Consider the following 24,377-nt stretch of genomic DNA (forward strand, 5'->3'; position numbering starts at 1 on the left):
ATCCTTATCGTACGACCTTTACGAGTGGACCACATTTTGAGGTGTGAAGAAGAGAGGATGATACACATTTAGGGTAAATTACAACTAACTCCCTGTAGTTTGCTATACTAATTTTAAGGTCATGTAGTATTGATAATTACAATCATCTCTAGAAAATATTAGCATGAGGGGTGGTTGTAATAACGAATACAACAAAGACTTTAATATTATTATATCACTAGCATTTTTCCATGTCTGATGCATGGGATATCATTTCAAAAGTAAAAATAATAATTAATTTAATAAATATCATGCCCGTATATGAGCGAAGAAACCATGACTTTTCAATTGGCAAAATTAGAAGTGATAGTAATGTACTAATGTAATAGGCTTCAGGGGATGTTTGTAATTATCAAAACCACAAGGACCTTAAAGTTATTATAGTATACGTCAGGATTGATTAGAATTTATCCTAATTAATTGGCAACATACTCCCTCCATTTCAAATTACCTGGAAATATAACATGCATTGAATCATTTCATCTCCTAAACGCTACATCAAATAAAATACACCAAACACGACGTTCACGGTACGCGCATACGTAAGCACGCACGCACGCATTTATATAGATGCGCGTATATTTAAAAATAAATAAACAAATAAAGATTATTTCATATACACTCTACCAAGTATATAGCATACATTCACCATCTCATCAGTTCATCTCTTACAGTCAAAGCCAAAAAAAAGAAAAGAAAAAAAAGGAAGACACAAATCAAAATACATTAGTACAGGATAACAACCTTTTGCATCAAAAGAAACTATAAACCCTCAAACTCCGATATAAAAACTCGACACGAAAACACCAAAACAAATCCAACCAAATCGAAAAGGGTAAAAAAAAAAAGGTCTTCCACCCGCAATGATTAACCGCCTCTTTTAATTATCCCTGTCGCTAAAATCTACACTCCCACTGTGTGAGCTGCTCGCGTTTCTACTGTGCAACGAGAGGCTGCGAATATGGCCGTTGAGAGAAGACGCATCTGCTTTGTTCTCCTGAAAGAACTTCTCTCGTTCGACGTGTTTGGCAGGTGGCGGTGGAATTGAAACCCCCAATTTACCGATATTATTATGATTATTATTATTATTGGGTTCTTGATTCAACTCCGCATGCAGTGGCTTAATCGTAATTTCTGGCTTGGGCTCCACGTTTGGTGGTCGTACATGTACAGGGAGACGTTCTTGGTGAGGCTCCACGATAAGTGGCCGTACAGGTTCTCGTTGAGCCTCCACGGTAAGCGGCCGTATGAGCGGGCGGTGGAGCATTTCTCCAGGAACGGGTAGGCCCCTCAATCCCAATGGTCGATCTGTATGGTGGTCTTCGTCTTCGGGTCTTACGCAAGCTTTTCCTTTTCTTATCCTGTTCAACACACAAAGTAGTATCGGTAAATATAATCATCACAGAACTTTGACGAATATCTACAACCATATCAAAATAAAGCACTAATACAGAAAACGAGCCGACTTTTTTTTTTTTAAAGACACCCTACCCTATAAAATAAAATAAAAAATAAAAAAATAAAAAAATAAAAATCCCGAAAGATTCGATGAATACCTTCTGAAGAGTTGTTCAGCTTCTTCTTCTTCCTCTTCCTGTATATGGTCGATGTGATTTGAAATGGACATTGTGCTGCCGGCTAGAAGAGCGTCGTGCCTCCGTAACACTCTATCGAGCTGCTCGTTAAGCTCAACTGCTCTTGAAATGACACTTTCGTCCCTATAAAGATCAAAACTTTAATACCACATATCAACTGTAAATCTTCCAACAAATCACAAATTCTTGCATCAACAGAAAATGGGTTACGTCACCACATATAAATGATGCTACGTTAATCTTATTGACTAAGAATCTACGGTGAGAATCACTAACCGAGAAGTAACCGCGAGATGCATTACTCGTTGCTTTTGAAATGAACACTGCTCCACAAGATCTAGTGTGAACTCATCCTTTGCCCCCTGGACAAAAAAAAAATATAAATAAATAAGTTGGAGTGATACTCGAACGAGTTAATAATTCAAATATCCCAAAATTCGGTTGGGAAATCAGTAATGAGATGTGTTTTAATTCACGCATTCTGAACATGAAATTATGATATCCACGGCCCCGTCTATTGACTTTTAGTATAGGATTCGAATTCCAGCACAAAAAAAATAAAAAAAATCGAGCCTTTTTTCTCTCTTCTATTAAGCGAGCTTCCCGTTTGGTATATCTATCCTCTATCCAACTATCTATCATACAGATAATGCAAATCGAGAGAATCGATCTTATCCTTGTCAACAAAAGAGTACAATTTAAAGAGTGAAAATACCTCTCGGTTTTGTGTATCGATAGAATTTAGGACATCCCTCAATACCTCCAATGCAGTTCCGGCTTTCTGAAGAATACTGCACAAAAATTGTGACTTGTCAAAAAACGAGATGAATAAAAAATGAAAAAACGGAGTAAGAGAATGTGCGTCTTTCTTCGTCGTTTCAGGGAAGTACACATTACATAACGTGATACCTTGAATCAGAAGAAACACTCTGAGCCTGTGGTTGCGGTACGTTTCTTTCGGAATGAGGAGCAGTAGTAAATTCCTTGTCGGGTGGAATATACTTATCCACGCTTGTTGTAGAATTAGGTTTCGGAATATTCGGAGTCCTCTCGGGAAATTTCACTCCTGCACTCTGCAAAACGGTATTCAATTTTAGCCACTGATTAGAATGATTGTTTAAACGAGAAGGTATTGGGTAATGGTGGAAATTGGACCAGAATTTCTGAATTTCACCGGTTCCAATCCGAATATTTCCGGTTTTGGAACCAAAGTTTTCATTCTGAATTCCGAAAGTTCTGATTTTCGTTTTCCGACTTGTTTTTTCGAATGGAGTTGGAATACATAATAGATTCCGATTTCCGATCCAATTGTAGTTTCCCAAATTATTTCCGAAAATTCCATCTTTTTTCTGAAAATTACATTTACAACTTCAATACTATTATGTATTTTATATTATAAATGGAAATTATGAATTCCGACGATTCCTATCCAAAAATTTCTTATTTTGGAACACGTTTTTTTCATTCCAGTTACCGAAATTCTGATTTCCTTTGATTTTTTTTTTGAACGGAATTGGAATTAGTTTAGCACCACCGAAAAAAATTGGAAATTTTATGAAGGTGCTAATTCCGATCCGTCGGATTCCACCCCTACAAATAGTACATAAATAATACAGAAACGGAACTTTTCGACCCCATCAAATACTTTCTACTTATTTATTGCAATAAATATATTCTCGATCCAAGTGACGGTAAAAAAAAATAGTTTGTAAGAGAGCACCTACCACCAATTCAAAGTATGAATTATAATATTGAGGGAACCTTCCGGAAGCTCCACCAACAGAAGTCTGAGCAGCATCCAATAGCAAAAATATCTTCTCCCGAACAGGAAGATCCGACTGTAAAACGAGACGCCGGAATATTAAATTAAAGTATTTAAATTTAAAAAAGCCGATAACTGAGAAACAGATAATCGGAAAATGCCCACCTTCTTCTTAACTATTTTCACAAGTATGGGCAGAACTCCCGTATCTATAACCTGCTTATGTACAGGCTCTCCGATATTATTCATCAACATCTCCAGCAACTGTTGAATTAAATCAACGGTGTTTGTCGAGAGTTAGTGAGGTGAATTATTTTAATATTAATATTTCCAACAAATTAAAGGAATCGAGACGAAAATCATCCACTCAAATGAAAGTATTTCCATATATATATATATAAACACTCACCATAACGGTCAAGAGTTGAGTGTTCGGGCTTTTGCTTCCGAGGCGTTTTTTAATAGCTTTCACAACATCTTTAGCTTGTCTGCATAATTAAACAAACCAATTATAATTTAAAGGCCGATATAATATAAATAAATAAATAAAAGAGACGTTTTGCGCAGAAATTTCCATGCAAATATGAAATTAAGACCGGACTGTAATAAACGACCCGAAAAATCGCGTGACTAAACAACATATGGCAAAAAAGGTAGTAAAAGTTACCTGTGATCACGTGCAACTAATTCGCAAATCTCGATGTTTTTTGTCCAATCCATTTCGGTGAGTTTGTCGCTCGTTGCGGAACTAACAAGTTCAGAAGCCATATTTACAATACCTTCTGTAAGGACGAATTACAAAGCAATCAACATGTATGAAAAGTTTATTACTTTGACAGAAAGCAACAAAACTAATAAAGGCCTATCATTCAATCGAGAACTTGCCGGTCAATCGAGTCAACATTTATATTCCGTATTCACCACGTGATATATTCTCTCAACATTGGTCAATCGAATTCCCGATTATTGCAAAATTAAGCGACAAGTTAACTAATTTGAGCAGCATAAGCCTTTTTCTTTTCAACTTTTTTTTGTCCGATGAAAGAGAGGTTTCGAACTAGTTGCAATTCAACCGTTTTAAGTCGGTACCCCCAAAAAAAATTCTACCGAAATTAAAAAACACGTGCCCGCCACTCGATTCTTGTCGACTCTCACCGATTGAGTAAACGAACTTTGATAGGCTCAAAATCAGCAAGATCACAGCCAATCAAACATAATACACATGTTTACACACACACACACACACACACAGAGATAGGCTCAATTGTGCTCCATACCTTTTTTTTCAATTCTCAAGCAACTACAAATTCAAGAACACCATAATCAGCTATCTTTACTCATATTCATTTTTCCTAATAATTTTCTCAAATTCAAAAAATAAAATAAAAATGAAATGGGTTTATCTCTTTCTTCATAGCCAATCATTCCCCAAAATTTAAAATTAAAAAAAAAAAAAAAAAAAAAAAAAAAAAAACTCTTCTTTACATGTTACAGCCCATTTAACTTCAGATCTCGAAGAAACTCACAAAATTCTTGAGACAAAAAACGCAATGCAACCTAAACAAAACGACATCGGACAATCCAACACAAAACTGAAACTAAACACATAGCAATGAAATCAATAATCAAGAAAATTAAAAAACCCACCTGGGTAAAAAACCAGCAGCAAAAAAGCAGCGAAAGAACAGAAGCAGAAGCAGAAGCAGCAAATCAAGTTTAATATGTGTGTATAGCTGTAATCATTGATGACACGTATATACAACTGTATACATATGTGTATCAATCATAAAGAAGGGTAGAAATTAATTCTAGATTCTCTCTGCTTACTGTTCTTTTTTTTTCTTTTTTTTTTATAATTTAATTTGCTTTACGGGACTTTATATTCTTTTCATAATGTTGAACTTTTTCTCCCACCTATTTATTTATTTTTATTTAATTTAATTTGCTGTAGTAAGAAAATTAATATAGTGATAGCTGTTGAATGAGAGAATCCTCTGTTTGGAGTATTTCCTTATATATTCACTGCGCGTTTTTTTTTTTTTTTTTTTTTTTTTTTAAATAATATATTTCCTAGCAGAGGTGAAAGGAAAGGGGCGGTGTGTGTGTGTGGATCAATAGCGGCGCTAATTGTACAAGAATGGCTAGCGGCACTCCACTCATTTAATTTTGGACGAAAATACCCTTACTAAGGATGGTTTACCATTTATGATTATTCACATCCGAATCCAGCGTTTTGAAAAAATAGAAAACAAACTACGGCCACCCGTGAGGTAAGGTCAAATTACGATAAAAAAAAAATCTCTTCTGTTTCGTTAATTACAGGCATCCCCCTTCTTTTAATATAATAAAATTTATGTAACTCGATTATTTACCGAATCAAATCGTATATTTTGGTTTGGTAAACAACATGAAATGTTGACGTACCGAAATTTCGGTACAATTTTACCAAATGAACATCTCTAAATGTATCTCTGAAAGGGGTTTTGTTGTAAGAGAATACATAATTGTCGGTGGCTGTAATTACCCAAAAATGAGGGGGTTTCGTAATTTGACTTTACCTCACATGGTGGCCGTAGTTCCAATTCAGTTCCAAAAAAAATCGTGAAAAATAGGAAATCATAGCTTCAGAAATTGGAACGAAAAACCTTGTTCCAAAATCAGAAAAAATTTGGATCGGAATCAGTGAAATTCTGAATTTTTCAATTTTTGCTCACCTTAAATATGAAATACATATTTTTTTGTGTTTTAACTGTAATATTTGGAAAATAAATCGGAATATTTTTGGCACTTTAATCGGATCAGAACCCGAAATCTCATATATATTCCAATTTCAATCCAAATTATTTTGAAAAAAAATGGAATCGGAACAAATTCGGAATGAAAAATATTGTTCCAAAATTGAAAATTTTCGAATCAAAATCAACGAAAATCGAAAAGTTCATTCCAATTTCCACTCGTAGCCAGCTAAATGTTGATTTGTTTATGGTGTATTTATTGATAGCATTGATATCTCTAATTTTGAATTATAAGTTTCGTTTTAAAAAAAATATTTTTTTTTTTTGAGAAAAGAAAAATTTCATATCAGAGAATTGATTCAACTATTACAATGTTTTGAATTTCCAGTGGCAAAGAACCGGAAAGAGTCGGATCTTTAAAAGACAACTGAGCTAAAGCATGAGCAGCACCATTCCCATTCCGACGTATATGGAGAGCAGAGATAACCTCGAAATATGGTATAATAGCATGAATATCCGCAATAAGATTTCCAAACGGCGATCGATCCTCGTCCTCGCCTTCAATCGCCTTGATGACCACTGTATGAAAAAAATATATTAAGCTGCCCAAAGTTCATGATTTGAGTCTTCTCAAAAAAATATTTATATTTTAGTGTATATTTTAATAAATAAAGTATATATATACTAGTACACAGCCATGTGGCGAAAGAAAAAAGAAAAGAAAATGAAAAAGAAAAGCTGCTAAATTCAGTAGGACGGTGAGATAACTTGTGAACTGTGCATAGCCATATGCAAACGTGGCAGCAAATGAATGGCCCGTGAGAAAACAAAGCGGCACAGATTAAAAAGCGCCTCAAATGATTGAACCCCATGTGTCCATACGGGACCTGCGAGTAGTGGATCATAGTGTACTCGAGGCGCGTGTGTTAAACTAGAGAGAGAGAGTAGAGAGAGGGTCCGATAAGGATGGGAAATTCTATGTTACACCCGGTGAATATAATCAGACACCATAATTAATAAGATTTTTTCTCGGGTTCAGTTATGGCCCAATAGATTTTAGAATTATAATTATAAAATAAATAAAAAAGGACACATGTCAAGAAAAGAGCCACCCAGTGAAAATCACCGGGTGTAGCATCGTATTCCCAGATAAGGATGCATTATCATACATTAGATTTAGGGCTATCAATCTTGTTGGTCCATTATTACCAAATTTACTTGATTATTATGTCTTCTTATGGCTTATAGAAAATCTTAATTAAAATTATTTTATTTACATTTAAGATTTGCAAAGAAAAATATATATAAAAAAAATGATGTTTTCAACCCCAACAAGACCCGAGTTAACTGGACTATGTTGGGCTAGGCGTACTCGACCAAAATTCAGCTAACTCGAGTTGGCTCAAACACATGAAAAGATGTGAAAAATATTTGTCGAGCGCTCAAATTCTAAATAGAAGAACCCTATAATGTTCAACTATAAATATTCGTAACAATTTCATGTATGTGATTTATTGCCTATAGGTGCTTGTAGATAGCTTACCGCCATTAAGTTGTTTTAGAGCATGATCGACCTCTAGACAAAATATAGGTTATACGTGCCACACTCATTTATACCATGGGTGAAATACACCCGGCAAACTTATGCAATTCATATGCACACATACCTGCACCGGTGTATGTAAATTAACGATAAAAAACTCACACAAATAACCGTGCAGGGGCACCTACATCATTCCTAGCCAACTCTAAACTCTACAACCCGTGAGCTAACTAACCCAATCGATGAAACATCATATATAAACACACGACACACACACACATGTGTGTGTGTGCGCGTGTGTGTGTGTGTGTGTGTGTTTGTAAAGGGACTCAGTTATGGGCTCCTTTAATTATGCTCAACCTTATCTCTAAAGGAGCAGTAGCACTTGTTGGTCTATTGATAAAGTAATTGCAGATCAATTAAGGTGAAACTTAGTATTGTTAGGCAATTCAATTATTTCTCCCAATTGATATAATTTACTTTAAATTGAATCCAATCGAGCAGTCGAGTACGAGATTGCTGGGATTACATCATAAGAATTTCTTTTTTTCTTTTTCAAGTCAATCCATCTAGTGTACTCACCATCTTAATATAACATGATATTTATTGGGATACGATTACGATTTCAATAGAAATAATACAACTTGTCATATGTACCTATTGTTCTCAAATATTAGTAAATATCGTTCAATATCGCGGTATGGTATGATAATTACAATATTTGTTTTGGGGTTGATTTGTCGATTTTCAGCACATTTAAGGGTGATTTGTGTGATTTTCAGCACATTTTCTAACAATGATCATGTGTTTTTTATTTGTATTAACTATTGTTTTTCTTAACTAAGGTGATATGCATAATGATATGCTGATTGGGCCAACCCAATAGATCTACAAGTTATTTACCTACTGATCCACAAGCCCAATATTGAAGACCACTACTACCGAGGCCCAATCACCTTCAAATAAGGTTTTGGTCCGATAATCTCAACTAATTAAACTTCAGCTCAATCAATGAGGTATAAATACAGGTTTGAACTCATTCCTTGAGGTACGTCCTATTAACTGAGCAATAATACAATAAGTATTCTCTGGACTATTTCCATTATCCGCACGTCTGACTTGATCGTCGGAGGGGTTTCCGCCGGATCAACCCCGGCCTAGTTCACGTGTTCTCTGTTTGCAGGTATCTCAAGGTCATCAAGCTCGTGAGTCAGTGATCCACTTTGCTCTTCCAGCTCATCCTACTTCTACTCTCTAAGGTGATCTAACTCTAGCATCATCATAAGGCAAATCCAAAAAAATGTTTAATATAAATTCTATTGTTCGGCCAATTAAAACCAATTTATATTAGTAAATGTAATAAAATCGAGACTAGCATTTTTAAAAACTGACTTTTGTTCCCGTGAATAATTTAATGTTGAAACTTGAATTTAGATTTATTTGAATGAATGGTTTATACAATATTAACTCTTACATGTTTATTGTATTATTATGATATAATCTACTCCCTATGTTCCACAATAATTTTTAAAATATTTTTATGGGGCTATTAGTGAGAACCCCCTCTAGCATTTTTTTAATAAAGATGGGTACAACCCCATTTCATTTATTAATGATAGGTCCAACTTTTTTTAATTCTCAAATTTACCCTTTCTTACTATTCTCTCTCCACTACTTTAATATCTATTTCATTTTTTTTCTTTTAATTATAATATTCGTTTGTTTATTTAAAAACTAATACTTTTAAAAAATATATTTTTTCCAATTTTATTATTTTTATTTTCCAGTTTTTTGCTTTCATATCGATTATAAAATTCTGAAAACAGCTATAAAATTTTCGGAATCAACTATTCCCTCAACTATTTCCGAAAACAACTATTTCCGAAATCAACTATTTCCGAAATCAACTATTTCCGAAATCAACTATTTCCATAATTAACTATAGGTTACTGAAAACAACTATTTTTTTTGTTCGTTTATTTCTCGAACCAACAATCACAAAAAATAGTCGTTTTTAATAGCAGGTTTACTAAAATTATATCAACTACAAATTAACGAAAATCAACTATAAAAAATTGAAATCAACTAAAAAATTATCAAATCAACTTTAAAATTATCGAAACCAACTATAAAAATCGAAAACAACTATAACTTATCTAAATCAACTATAAAATAAAAAATGTCAATTTAAGAGAAATTATAATCAACTATAGTTGAATCCAGATCCTCGACATTACAGTCGCATATCCATCGAGAAAGGGCTATATCTCCACCGATCATGTGTTGAATCCGAAAGTTGTGAGGGTGATTTGTTCTATCGCCGCCGTCTTAACCACTCCCCAACTTCTACATGCCAATCACTCTCAGGTGAAGAAAGGACGCAAATCACTTACGTCAACCGCCAATTACCACTCTGCCACATCAGATCGCCGCTACGGATGCCTAAAATGGTTTAAGAGAAAATAAATATAAAAAATCAACTACACTCCACAATATATCGAAAATCAACTACAAACCACATTTTTATCGAAAATCATGAATACAGATCTGAACCGAATCTGAAAATTCGATCTAAAATTGGCTACAGATAGGATGAATTAACAGCTTTGCTCTGATGAGTTCTCGAAACATAAGTTGTCGGTGTTTTTTATTACCGGTTTCATCCTCGGGCTGAATGAATCGGCAAGAGCCGCGACTCGAGGCAATCTGAGAGAGATTGTTGCCTATTGAATGACGGCTTCTGGTATTTGGAGAGACTCAAAAACAGTAAAGGATTAACGAGGGCACCGTCGGGTGATGACGACGGGAGTGGACGGAGGGCAGCGACGGCGGTGGTGGACGGAGGGCAGCGACAACGGTGGTGGACTGAGGTAGGCGATGGGCATATGAGATCTGGTTTGGAGTTGGAGATAGAAACGAGAGAGAGATAGCGGCTGCTGGAGAGAAAAGGAAGATGAAGAAGAAAAATAGGGTTTGGTGATTTTATATAATAATTAAGGGTAATATAGACACACCACTTAAAATTTTAATTTATGTTAAATTAAAATATAAAATAAGGGGGTTCTCACTAATATGTAAAATGAGGTTATATCCATTCTAATATAGTCAAATGTATTTGGGGGTTTTCGCTAATTATCCCTATTTTTGTTCCATATTATCTGTCAGTTTAGATTTCCAATTATGCATTAAATGCATTTTTCCTGTTTTAACCTTATTAATAAAAATCTAATTATTAATTTTCTCTTATAAATCATTAAATAATAAAGATTGTTTTAGTCAATTTTATATGATTTTTTAAAATCAAGATATATTTATTGAGTTTTTTAATCTTTATGAAAAATGAAAAGAGACACTTATTTAGGAACGGACGGAGTATGTTTTATATTATTTTTCATAGTCAATCAAATAATTTACGATACGAATTATTTAGTTTGATTAATTAATCATGTCATAGGATTTGGGGGTAAAAAAGTATTTCTTACTGTTTTTTTTTCTTTTTAAGTGCCGTTTTAGCAAATACAACTATTTTATATCAAATGTCGCTTTACAACTTCAATGAAGATAAATTTATTTTGTACAACTACTAAAGTTAATGATAAATTAATAAATCTATCTATCTTAGCAATACATCTATCTTATCTATTACTAATAAGAAAAATAGAGTTTTCATCCTTCAAAATTTGTATTAATTTTACATTCGGTCATTATATTCAAAAAAAAAATATATTTAATCCCTCGTGTTTCAATAATTCAACGCTTTTAGCCTTATGTTAATTTATCGTTAGTCTTTCAGTTAAGCGCACAAGCTCGATTCCATTAGTACTAACGAAAATTGACAAAAAAAAACTAAAAGTGTTGAATGAAACATGAAGGACTAAATGTATGTTTATGAAACATAGGGGACCAAATGTGTAATCAGTGCCAACTTGAGAGGAGGAAAAACCTATTTTCTAAAATAAAAGGCCGGCATGGGCTGCCGGGAAATAATAAAGAAAGACTGGTGCGCTACCTCGATTATCGTCACTTCAATCCCCACTTGACAAATATTCAATAACGTTAAGAAATTCAGCTTACACGTCATCATTGAAAGATACATATATATATATATATATATATATATATATATATATATATATATATATATATATATATATATATATATATATATATATATATATATATATATATCTGAATCCCTCAACAATTCCGATATAGAGTATAGAAATTCTTAAATCTGAAGAAGACGCTGATTCCGAATTGCACGAACCGTGTATATTTCCAATGGGTTTTCACCGGAGCTCCGTTCTTCTCCGCAAGGCGATCAGCCGGCGCACGGCGGCGCTATCGTCTTCCTACAATTATTCGCTGCGCGATTCAGCCAATTGTTCCGATTTGGGGAGATGGTATTCAAGCTCAGGATCGGAGAGTAAAGGAGGCGGCACAACCACCATGCCGGCGGCGGGGTACCACGTCGGCGGCGGACCGTCGTACATGCGGGGAGCTGTGTTTTGGGAGAAGAACAAACCCCTCACTTTCGAAGATTTTCAGATGCCCCGCCCTAAGGCCAACGAAGTTCTGATCAAAACCAAGGGTAATTAATTTGGGTTGTGTTTTTTAATCCTCAATTTACTTGTTGTACATTATGCTGCAAAGCTTGTACTTTTTTCTGTTGTGTGAATGTACTAATTGCAGATGAGTTTATACCCTTCAGTAACACAATCAACGTTAATAACTGCCAAAAATATTTACAGTGTTAGTAAAAAAAGTAGTTCAAGAAATTACTCATAAAAAATTCAATCTTGAATCACTTACAAGAAAAGAGTTCAAGTGCCGGAGGAGAGATTTCGATAATTTTCGTAAAAAACGAGAAGTCTTGACACGGGCAAAACAGCAGTCTTGTCAATTCTTTCCATGAAATTTTCACCAAGTTTCGCTTCGATTACAATTGTATCCATATCATGATATTTAGATGCGTATAGGAGTACAAAAGTGCCGGCTGCGAACCGCAAGGAAAAAAAGAAGAAGAAATTTATGTGAATGCGAGGGAGAGAAAAAGAAAATGAAAAAAGAGATATGGGTATGTATGTTAGTAGGAGAAGATGGGTTTTGATTTGGGGCAGAAAGCAATGAAAGATGGATTCAAATTTGAATTTGGGGGTTTTAAATCGAATTAGAGTTTGCAGACGGCACATTAACGGAGGGGTACAAACTGTCCCAGTTTATAGTTGAGGGGGCATTTTGGGTCGAAGCCTATAGTCCAGGGGGGTTAACTGTACTTTAATTTGAATAATTTGTTTGAATATTTTCGCAGCCTGTGGGGTTTGCCACTCCGATCTGCATGTGATGAAAGGCGAGCTTCCTTTCGCGAGCCCCTGTGTTGTAGGCCATGAGATTACCGGTGAGGTGGTTGAACATGGCCCACACACTGATAGTAAAACCATCGAAAGGTCCGAACAAAAATTATATTCACTTTTTACACTTGTGTGTGGTCGGCAGAAACTAATTTTAATTTTTCGTTACCAGATTCGCTGTCGGATCTCAAGTTGTTGGAGCTTTCATAATGCCTTGTGGAAGTTGTTTCTATTGCTCTAAGGCACGTAAGTCGAGAGATTGCCCTTCTTTGGGTGTTCGTCTCCACGTGAAATCATAAGCTAAGTTACCGTACCGGGTTAGCATTACTTACTCGCTTTTTTCACCGGCTACGTACGTCTGTTATGTTAACAGGGTCAAGATGACTTGTGCGAGCCTTTTTTTGCTTATAATCGAGCGAAAGGGACACTTTATGATGGCGAAACAAGGCTATTTCTCCGAAACAGTGGTACATTTCTAACTAAGCTCTTCCTTAAAGAACATTGAGTACAACTCTGCATATGATCTCCTTGTACATTTGGGATTCTCCTCGAGTACATGTGTCCTATATATGTATATATATATTCTATTTCGATGAAATTGTGATTCGTTCAAATACATGAATCATTACACGTGAATGTCTAGTTGTTGAGCAACAATAGTTACAATAGAGTGGGGGGGGTGTTCACTCGATTGGTAAACCATACCGAACGAGAACTGGATACGTGCCAAATACCGATCCGAGAATTCGGCATTCGGGATTCGGTAATTTTTTTTGTTTGAATTTCGGTATTCGGTAAATTTTTTTTGAATTCCGGTATTCGGTACGGTATATGGTATTGAAGCCCGGTATACCGTACCGTACCAAATACCGAAATATTTAATATATATTTTGTTTGTTTGTTTTTTTAAATCCTTTAAGGTTATAGCAAATTATAAAATGCTTATAGATTGATAATTTTTCCCATTATTTACAAATTAGCCTCTATTGATAATCATATTTTTTTTGTTTTTAGGGCCGCCGACTATTGAAATTTGAATGTCAAATTCAAGAATTAATTAGTTTAAATATTTCTTTTTACCTTTTATAAAATAAGAAAATATATTTTCGGTTTTACCGGTACCGAACCGAAAAAACCGAATAATTCAGTGCAGGTACAAATTTTCGAAGTACCGAAATTTTGGTACAGTTTTGCCGAATGAACACCCCTACGATATAGTTCTATGAGAGCCGATCATCATTTCTTTATAGGTGTAGGATAAGAAGTTCTCCTCACAATATCTGCTTAAATTGATGCTTGATTTTGGATAAATCTTTCTTTTCTTCGGCATGTGTCTATGATAATATGTATTAGGACCAACTTGTAGTATTCTTAATCTAATTGTCACTCTTCACCCGGTAATAAAAAATATTTGGTCCGTAATATGTTGCTTCGTTTGCAGGCAAGCCAGTTTATATGTACAGCATGGGTGGTCTTGCCGAGTACTGCGTGGTACCCGCAAACGGGTTGACGATATTGCCAAAGTCATTGCCTTACACAGAATCTGCTATATTAGGATGTGCGGTTTTTACTGCCTACGGTGCAATGGCTCATGCTGCTGAGGTGCGTCCCGGTGATGCCGTCGCCGTCATTGGAATCGGGGGTGTTGGCTCAAGGTAAATAAAACAAAACCTCATTTGTCGAAAATCGAAAATCAAAAATCAATCTTCTGCGTTTTAATGTAAGTCATGGAACAGTTGTCTGCAGATTGCAAGGGCATTTGGGGCTTCCGAGATAATTGCAGTCGATGTTCAGGATGAGAAGCTTCAGAAAGCGAAGATATTTGGAGCCACTCATGCCATTAATGCACTAAAGGAAGATGCCGTTGCTAAGATCAGAGTACGTACTCTTATCTTTACTTTTAATGAGTTGACGCAATTAACTCTCTCTCTCTGTTTCCGATCAAGAAACCATCAACGAGCGATCATTTTGAAGGGGGGGAATACGGTTCTCAAAATCCCGTTTTTTGTGATATTTAAACAGGAGATTACAGGGGGGAGGGGTGTAGACGTAGCTGTGGAAGCCTTGGGCAGGCCACAAACATTTTTGCAATGCGTACAAAGTGTACGCGATGGCGGAAAGGCAGTAATGATTGGCCTTACCCTCTCAGGGGCAAAAGGGGAAATCGATATAAACCACTTGGTTCGCAGGCAGGTGTGTACTCTCTCTCTCTCTTTCATCCATGCGAAGTTCTTGAACAGTAAAACTAATCATTCTAATGCAGATAAAAGTGATCGGGTCATATGGAGGTAGGGCCAGACAAGATCTACCGAAATTGGTGAAGTTGGCGGAACGAGGCATATTCAATCTCGAGGCTGCCGTTTCGAGGAAGGTGAAATTTGAAGAAGTGGGCCAGGCATATAAAGACCTTGACGATGGAAATATCGTAGGGCGTGCTGTGGTCGAGATTATGTGATCAAGAAGGTCATTACATATATTCTTGTGAAGCTATATTCTGTATTGTCTCCATCACTTTCTTGCAACCTTTGACTTGTTTTTGTTTTAGTCATGAGAATGTGTAATAATAGCAATAATCTCAGGTCTTAAAATGTGAGCATTTTCTTGTTTGTACCAAAAACATGGTATCTTTTCAATGTGTTGCCGTTGGTTCAACCTAGGGGTGAAAGTCGATGGAGCGTATCCGAGTTAACTTACGTTGCAAATTTCCGATTTTTTTTTTTCTTTCTGGGAATGCAAAGTCATCCCCAAATTCGATTCCCCCCAAACAAAATTTGGAATTTAGAAAACCATTCCAATTCCAAAAGTTTCGAATTTTTAAAATTTAAGAAATCGTAAAAATTGAAAATCTCGGGTTTGGAATTTTTTCGAAATTTCATAAAATTTCAAGAAAGACCATATTGATAGACATCAATTAGATAATTAATTATTTTTTACCGAGTAAAACATGTAATATGTGACAAATTATATAATATTTGAATCTATGTTTGAAAATTAATTTTTTTGAATAATTTTGAAAATTAAAATTGAAAATGCTGTACATACATATTTCCAATTACAATCCCAAAATATAAAGAAAAATCGGAAATTTGATTTTGAAAATCGGACTGAAATAAAATGTTCCAAAATTAGAAAATCCCAGATCGGGATCAACAAAAATTAGAAAAAAAATTCCGTTCTAACTTTCAGCACTAGTTAATGCACATAATTTCTGTCACTTAACTGATTTGTGCACACTTTTGATAGATTGAAATGCACAATTGATCTACACGTAATAACATGCATCAATGTGTGTATGTGGGTAGTTATTTATGTAAATCTAGAGTTTAAAACCGCATAGTATATTCCACCAAGTATAGGATCTCATAAGCCGAAATGCCACACCATTTCCACACACATTGAACTTCGTCGAGTAATTTTCCCCTTTTAATTTGCACACAATCACACACATACATGTGTATGTGTGTAAAAAGTGTATTAACCCATATACATACATGTATGACCCGCTATAATCCGGTGGAGTTCTCAGGGTGTAGCATAGAACAAACCGGCAAAATATGTGTCAGAAAAGAACACCTCGTGCACTAAAAAAACACTTAGACAGCACAAAAAATGTCTTTGCATGGGAACTTTATACAGAAAACAAAAATGCCATTACACTTCTAAAATCAATACCATAAAATTTGAAACTCAGAAGAGTAATAACAAAAATAAAAATAAAAACGAAAAAAAAGAAGGGCAATAGCATGACCGAAAAATTGTACTCGGAGAGAAAATAATTCACAAACATAAAGAATAGCAACTACATGTTGGGTCAACTAATGGGGTCTTATTAGCAAAATTCCACTAAAGACGAAGTCGTTCGCGCCCAAGATTCATAAAATTCCGTTCCAATAAAAGAATTATGTATTGGCTATCTATTGCATCCCAATCAATATAACTCACTCACTACGGTTTTTTTTTTTCTAACAGGATAGCAATGATTCGATTCTACCCCGTTTCCTGTTTCCCAACTTAACCTGGTGGCTAGTTTCATCTGTACCTCGCTCTCTAGTCAAACAATTATACATCTTTCCACTTGTTGGCATACTTGAGGAATGAAAGCGTTCGGTTTTCATTTGGTGGGGCCCTAACACGAGTTGATCTTCGAACCAGAGACTCTTCCATTTCGACCGTCGTCTGCATTTTCTCTGATCTTTTCTCAATTCCCAGGCTGCAAAATTGGATTAAACAAAAAATAGCGTCAGTTATCAAAACCAACCATCCGATATTAAATGAGAGAGAAATTATTAACCAACCATATTCTATTGTAAAATTTCAGCAGCTGTTTCTTTAGAGCCCTCTCCCGTTCACCTTTTGTGTTCAACGAGCCAATCAAAGCATCAAGCTGCCATGAGAAAGAGATATAAGAATGCTTCAAGTAATAAGAGGGAAAAACCTAAATTGTGTAGTACAGGTTTGGAATATTATACCTCCTCCTTGGTTCGGTAATATCCCCACTGCGTGGAGTTAGAACTCTCAACGAATATTCGTCCATCGCGTCGAAAAAACAAATATCTGCAATAGTTTCTATCTTTGCCTAATGGGCAATTGCGTATAACTCTCTTCTCAATCTCCTGCTCAAGAAATTCTTTCTGCACGAGGAATAGAGATTTACGTATCAGCACTCTTTGTTTCACTTTTCTTCAAGATAAATAAAAATATGCAGATGAGTGTTTGAGTGCGCGCGCACAGACACCACACACACACCACACACACCACACACACACACACACACCACACACACACACCCACCACACACACACACACACACACACCACACACACCACACACACACACACACACACACACACACACACACACAGAGGCCCACCCTTTCTTCGACACTCTTCATCTCTAATGATTCCTTGACTTCATTTTTCATCAATTTGTGGATATCTCTCTTAGAGGCATGATTAACATCCTCTAAAGAGGTGTTGGCTTCAACCTTCCGTTTCTTAGAATCCTTCTTGGAATCTCCTTGTTCATTATCACTGTCGAACAAAGAACATTTAGTCCCCATTGACACTCGAAATAAAGAAAAGAACTCATTTTTATTTTTCTAACAAAATCAGTTCCGAGTTCCGACCTGTTCCCAGATGAATTGTTCCCTTTCCCATTACTTTTCTCTTGAATAACTTCCTTGCCATTAGCTTCTGACTTTCTACGCTCCTTTTCTTCTCTTCTCTTTCTACCTTCGTCCAGTGCTTCATCTCTCCGTGCAGCAGCAAGTGCCTGTCTTTCTTCAATGTACTCATCCAACTTTTCCTTCACAATATCTGTCTCCAAAGCTTGAGCAACCAGTTCACGGAAAATCGCCAGTTTCACACTAATCTCCAATATACCATAATGACCTCGCTTTATAGTACTTATGTGCATCGATAAGTCCTCGGTACAAAAAGTTTCCATGAAATCACATAGATATTCAGTCCAGGTAATCTGTGTAATCTGACAGAAAAAAAAGTACATGTATATTAATTCTCCGAAACAAGAAAAAAGGAAGACAAGAAATTCATCAATTACTCTCTTTGTTTTGAAACCTTTGGCTTCCTTTTCTTGTTTTCTACTACAATCGAGAACTTCCCGTTGTCCTTTACAAGCAAATGAAGAAGAGCGGAGTAGGATTCCACAACGAGCAACGGAGTGCTGTCTCTATAGCAAAGGGAATTCTCAAAGTCTTCAAGGGAGAAAGGGGATAAGTTCAACAGCCTGCCAAAAGAAGCACAGAAATCCCACACCATCAAAAGATCCCCTACGCAAACCATAGGCACATTGAAATCACTGCAAGGATTCGGCCTTTCCATCAAAAGTCGATCTTCCTCAGAAGGTTGCACTAGCAGGTCCTCAATGGGGTACTTAATGGATTGATCTTCTTGATTTTCATTCGCTGAAGGTAATAAAAAGGGAGCAAGACTAAGAAACACAGTTAAAAAGAAAGGATGAATAGAAGGATTTTAGACTCTTGGACTCTAAAATATTACGAAAAGCATGAAAAAATAATGATACAAACGAGCCAATAAAACCTACCTCCATTGGCAATCTTCGAATACCAAGGGAGCTGAGATGATAACTGATTCCTTCGATGATATACCTTGATCTCCTTGTCACTTGGCGTCTAAAAGAAACATCAATAGAAAACAATATCACTGATAAAAAACTTTCAGAAAGAATTCGGAAAGATTAAAACGGAACAGAATTTCAATTCACCGCAATCTTTTGTACCTCTTCACTTTTCTTCCTCTTCCTACTACAAACTAGGAGTCCATTCTGCATTGAAAATTTCAAATTTAGTTCCCCGGAAGGAGAAGTTTTGATCCCATGCTTCTTCGCTAAATTTTCATGTAAAACCCAAGGGAGACTACGACAAGTTGAGTCTTTAATAAAAGCCTTGAGAACCCGTTTACTAAACGGCAGACTCTTTCCAGTCAACTCATCGCCATTTAATAATGTCTTCTCGCTGCTTCTGAGCCATTCGACCTCGTATTGTGTTTTGTGAGTACCCTCAACGACTTTTACAACTTTGCACAGATGTAAACGTCCATCCTTCCTTCCATATAATTCAGCACCCTCCGAAAATGGACCTTCTAGTTTCGCAGCGATTGAATTGACCAGATCCTTTAAATTCAGCATGCCTGACAGTAGATTAAAAAAATTAAAAGATATAGAAAATATTAGTTACAGAAAAATGTAAAACGGAGCATCTGAATTCAATTAAATCAGTTGGCCCATTTAAGCAAATACAGCGCAGTTCTTAAATCCATACGCTGTATAACATATAAAAGATACACCTTCCAGAGATAGATTACCTTGTATGAAAGATGCAAGCAATATAGCCACCCGAAAAAAAAGTAAATATATTATATTGCAAATCTTGACATAAAATGTTCAACTTAAATATTGAATGTCATGGACTAACTAAGTTCTGAATGAAGCCTCTATCTGTATTATGAAACTCTGTACACAAATAAAGGGCAGGTTCTGCTTCATAAGACAAGGAGATCAATGGAAGTCAACTAGCAAGGATATATTTAAGTAATAGGCAAATATGTACCTCAACACCACACACTAATTTGTGATACGATGGAAATTCGGAACTTTATTAGGTATTCCAACAATAGATGGTATCAACTCAATGATCCATATTTATGCTTAATTTTAAATGTTAATTTCCTTTATAGCTTACCATGAACGCCTCTGCCTATGGAAATAACAACTGGGGTATCCAGCACAATGAAGCAAAAAACGACATCTCTGCAATCTCCATTTACATTTGGAATATGCCCCTCAAGTACTCGTATCAAATTGTTGTATGTAAAATCAAAAACTAGATCAGCTACATGTATACTTCTAGATTGACGAATTAAAGCATCACAGACAAATGATTTGGATTACCAAATGGCGTTTTAAATGCCACTCTACAGCATCTCGGAGTGTTAACCTACTACTTGATATTTAATAGGGTTCATTCACAACTAAAAAAAATGAAAGGGCCTCGTAATACACGCAACCAAGGGAATTTCAGCCGGAATCAATAGATTAAAAATATTTATCCTGAGCTACAATACTGGCTATTCAGGAATAATTCCGGGGGGGGTCAAAAATTGGGAAGGAAAAAGCAGAGGTAATTCTTTGGAAACCCGATTTCTCTGTCTTCGAGCTAATTTACATTTTAATAGGAAATACATATTTGAAAAAAGAACATTTAATCATTTAATGCTTTTTGTCGTCTACTTTGGCGTGATTTTGGTAATCCACGTACGAGGGGAAACAGATATTATTCTTTAAACCATATCTCCCTTCATGCACCATCTGGCACATTATTAACGGCATTTCGACAGAACAAAGGATCTGCCATAATGATGTTCACTAAATATATAAATCATAGGCTAACAGCCACCAAAAAAATCAAGTATGTACCAAATAGGAAACCCGCGACAACTTAGCAGTTTCTCGTATTATTCGGGTTTTTTGACAATTGTCACTCCATTACTTAATAAATAAGCAACAAAGTTGCTAAACGAACGAACAAAACCAAGCGTTTCAGCATAAATCTAATTAGATGGTTAAACACGCACACATACACACTCACACGCACACACACACACACACACACACACACACACACACACACACACCCACACACCCACACACCCACACAAGAAGGCAGCGAACTTACTGAATTGTACATCACGAAGAACAGGAGCTATGTATTCGATGGGAATACTCTGTATTCTTATTGAAGCTTTTTCTTCCGAATCCAAGGCCTCTTCATAGGTCAAATTGCCCTTCCCCGTAGCTTTGCATGTCCATACTCTTTTGCGATAGAAGTTGATTCTCTTCAAATATTCACTGTGACATTTTAAGATCCAGGCATTAGAAATATTCCAAGAAATAAAACAACATTTCTATGACTTGAATAGAAATAGAATTTACTTGTAACTTCTGAAAATTTCTTTTGTGAATCGAATTTGAAAGACAAGCTCTTGAGGCTTTAAATCCTCAGGCTTTCCAACCAAATCAAATGGCTTTCTTTTATAAAGAGGCATCTCTTCAGTCTTCTCCGCTCTCAAATTCCTTCAAATTTCAATCCCATAACCTATAAAACAAGGAAAAAACACATGGATCAGGAACCCAGAAGAATAAAACTGCAATCAACTAAGAACCCACGAGCAACAAACCATGAAAAAATGCCCAAAATCGATTAAAAAAGCAATAATGAAAACCCACTGAAAAATCGTCAATAGAATGGGAAAATCACACATATAAATCAAAAACAAACACCCAGTTCGAGAATTGAAGAAAGCATATCAACAACAAACCAGATGAAGAAAGAGAGAACCCCAATTTTGACTACTGGAATAACTCCGAATAACAAAACCAAAAAAAAAAAAAAAAAAATAGAACACACTAAGTAAATATATAAAAAAAAAAATCTGCATGCATTAAAGCTGCAGAGCGAATCAATAGCTGTTGTACAGACAAATGTACCACCGAAGCACAGTACAAAACGGAAACACACGATTTTCATTCAGTTCCGATAACACGAAGAGAAAAAAAAATTAACCAAAAAAAAAAAAGGGACAAATTCAACAAAATTCCACATGCAATTAATTTATTTCCCGCCAGGAGTTGATTTTGATTGAGAGATGAGAAGCAGAAACGTACCTGGGAGAAGAAATCGATTGGATTGAGGTGTCGATTGTGAGGGTTTTGATGGTATATATATATATGTGTGTGCGTTTGTGTGTAATGTGCGTGTATATATATATATATATTTATAGAGAGCGGGGGCAAAGGAGAAGAAATACGAGGAGGCGGTGATGCTACGCTTTTACGCCAGTGAAGACTGACTGACGTGTGTGTGTAACCATGCCTATTTATATTGATTTTGAATCTTTTCTTTTTATTTATAATATTTTAAATATAATTTGTTTATCAATAGATATATGATTTATGCAATTTCTATTCCCATTTTGTATACACTCTTGAAACAAGCAAGTTTTGAGTTTTAGTTTTGAAAAAATATAAGTGGTTTTTATTTAGAAATCAATTGCACAATCTTAGGCATATTCATTGAAGATTTATGTCATTTTATATATGGATTGAAGATATGTTTCGTAACATGATTGTAACGATCGATGATCCGTTACGGATTAGTAATCGTGTGTAAAGATATATATAAGTGTAAAATAAAATATACGAACTGAACAGTTGTAGTAATAGTGTTAGTGCAGAGAAATGTGGAGCGTAACTTCGTATGCATGACGTGAAGAGGATCTGCGGTGGTAGTTAACTGGTATTACTCTCGAGTAATCAATGTATAATTACTTAGTACAACATTTGTTCCTAATTAATTGTCGGGTTTCAATTTTGTACGAGTATTACGGATCTCGATTAATGTGTCTTGATTTGAGGAAAAATAAATTAAAATGACTAAAATAACCTTGACTATTTAATAATATGATAAGAGAGAGTTAATACTTAGAATTGAACTAATAAGATTAAAAGATGGAAAAATGCATTTAATGCAATATTGAATAAGATTAAAATATGGAAAAATGCATTTAATGCAATATTGAAAAAGAGACGGATAATTGAAATAAATATATTTTAAAAAATAGACAGTTATTTTTAACATTTTTAACAAATGTTAGTATATGTAATGAATGTTTTGAAGTAGTAATCATGTGAAAAGATAGGAGTGAAGAAAGAAAAGATAAAGTGAATAGTTGTAGTAATAGGGTGAAAGACAAAGAATACGACTTATGAATGCATGACATGTAAAATAAATAAAAGAAAATCAAGAAAATATTTAATGCATCACCAAAGTATCTTAAGATATATTTATCACTAAAGTGCAAATAGAGGAGCTGCGTTACAAAATAAGATGTTTGAGTTGTGTATAAAAATGGCATAAGGTTTGAAAATGGAGTCTTTAATATTTTAATAAGTCCTATTAATGTAGTCTATAAATCTGAATTAGTGAAATTTGTTTTGCAGATCCTCGTGGATGTAGGTCATTTTTGTGTCCATATTTATTTCTTGTGTTATTTATTCTGTTTTTAGTAGTTATAATATGTGTCTACACAAGAATTAACACCGCAACATATAACGTCCTAACAAGTAGTTGTTACAACTAAATAATTTTGATTTCTATAGGGATATAAATCAACATTTGTTATTTTAATAAAATGAGTCAGTTATTTAAGAGAAATTTGGCCAAAACTCTCTACAAAATATTGTGTATAGTTAAAAGTCTGTTCGACTACTTTGAATTTGCTAACCGTCTATCGGAACAGTTTAATTCGACATCTTAAAATAAAAATAGACAGCTTAAATTGTAATTGAACAACTAATTGGAGAGTTTAGATTGAAAATAGACAATTTAGACTGATTATGAACAACTTAGTTGAAATTTTTGAGTTGAACATAGATATCTCTGATGAAAATAAAAAAAAAATCCTATGATTTCGTGGCAGAAATTAAGCGGTCGCGGCATGAAATTGGTAGGGAGAGGCGAAAGACTTGAAGAAATGTCAATTTTTCAGTGGATACGTTTTTGAGGTCGACGGCATGAAACTGGTAGAGAGAGGCGGAAGAGTGGAAGAAATGCTATTTTTTTTGGATACGATTTTGAGAACGAACGAGTTGGAGAATAGTAAGGTTTTTTAGTCTAAAATGACTATTTTTGTTAAAGCTCTCTAACTAAACTACTCAATGAACTTTTAGCAAAATGCAAAAATATTACCATGCTAATTTGAAATTGTGTTAGTGATGAAGGTGTTTAAAAAATTGCAATACTAATAACAGGAAAAA

At 35.1% G+C, this 24,377-nt stretch overlaps 3 protein-coding genes and 1 long non-coding RNA gene across 5 annotated transcripts; 1 reads left to right on the plus strand and 3 right to left on the minus strand.

Annotated features, from left to right (window-relative positions):
• Positions 1 to 620: 620 nt before the first annotated feature.
• Positions 621 to 5,504, minus strand: LOC105976866 (ENTH/VHS/GAT family protein). Its single transcript, XM_013002129.2, has 10 exons — positions 5,044 to 5,504; positions 4,064 to 4,178; positions 3,806 to 3,884; positions 3,562 to 3,660; positions 3,359 to 3,472; positions 2,544 to 2,707; positions 2,350 to 2,425; positions 1,911 to 1,996; positions 1,596 to 1,757; positions 621 to 1,400 (listed from the first exon to the last, which is right to left on the minus strand). The coding sequence occupies exons 2-10, from the start codon at positions 4,162 to 4,164 to the stop codon at positions 920 to 922; spliced, it is 1,362 nt and encodes a 453-aa protein (XP_012857583.1). The 5' UTR covers positions 4,165 to 4,178; positions 5,044 to 5,504; the 3' UTR covers positions 621 to 919.
• A 4,221-nt stretch (positions 5,505 to 9,725) lies between these two features.
• On the minus strand, positions 9,726 to 10,747 carry LOC148768364 (uncharacterized). The gene is made up of 2 exons (XR_016032827.1): positions 10,329 to 10,747; positions 9,726 to 10,116 (listed from the first exon to the last, which is right to left on the minus strand). It is a non-coding gene; the product is annotated as an uncharacterized LOC148768364 (long non-coding RNA).
• A 1,088-nt stretch (positions 10,748 to 11,835) lies between these two features.
• Positions 11,836 to 15,690, plus strand: LOC105976893 (GroES-like zinc-binding alcohol dehydrogenase family protein). Its single transcript, XM_013002161.2, has 8 exons — positions 11,836 to 12,265; positions 12,986 to 13,121; positions 13,198 to 13,267; positions 13,399 to 13,492; positions 14,467 to 14,680; positions 14,762 to 14,903; positions 15,048 to 15,218; positions 15,289 to 15,690. The coding sequence occupies exons 1-8, from the start codon at positions 11,956 to 11,958 to the stop codon at positions 15,478 to 15,480; spliced, it is 1,329 nt and encodes a 442-aa protein (XP_012857615.2). The 5' UTR covers positions 11,836 to 11,955; the 3' UTR covers positions 15,481 to 15,690.
• A 928-nt stretch (positions 15,691 to 16,618) lies between these two features.
• On the minus strand, positions 16,619 to 22,422 carry LOC105976899 (DDT domain-containing protein). 2 transcript variants are annotated; one of them, XM_013002170.2, is made up of 11 exons: positions 22,227 to 22,422; positions 21,495 to 21,657; positions 21,238 to 21,410; positions 19,284 to 19,693; positions 19,089 to 19,176; positions 18,602 to 18,948; positions 18,151 to 18,509; positions 17,896 to 18,055; positions 17,495 to 17,656; positions 17,321 to 17,409; positions 16,619 to 17,235 (listed from the first exon to the last, which is right to left on the minus strand). In XM_013002170.2, exons 2-11 carry the CDS (start codon positions 21,605 to 21,607, stop codon positions 17,085 to 17,087), a joined length of 2,052 nt encoding a protein of 683 aa, XP_012857624.2. In that variant the 5' UTR covers positions 21,608 to 21,657; positions 22,227 to 22,422; the 3' UTR covers positions 16,619 to 17,084. The 2 variants fall into 2 exon arrangements, with proteins under 2 accessions (XP_012857624.2, XP_088677928.1); XM_088821802.1 differs by lacking the exon at positions 22,227 to 22,422 and adding an exon at positions 21,740 to 21,791.
• Between the last annotated feature and the right edge of the window lie 1,955 nt (positions 22,423 to 24,377).

The sequence above is a fragment of the Erythranthe guttata genome, chromosome 8 (assembly GCF_056151865.1).
Source record: "Erythranthe guttata isolate IM_541 chromosome 8, IM_541, whole genome shotgun sequence".
NCBI classification, from domain to species: domain Eukaryota; kingdom Viridiplantae; phylum Streptophyta; class Magnoliopsida; order Lamiales; family Phrymaceae; genus Erythranthe; species Erythranthe guttata.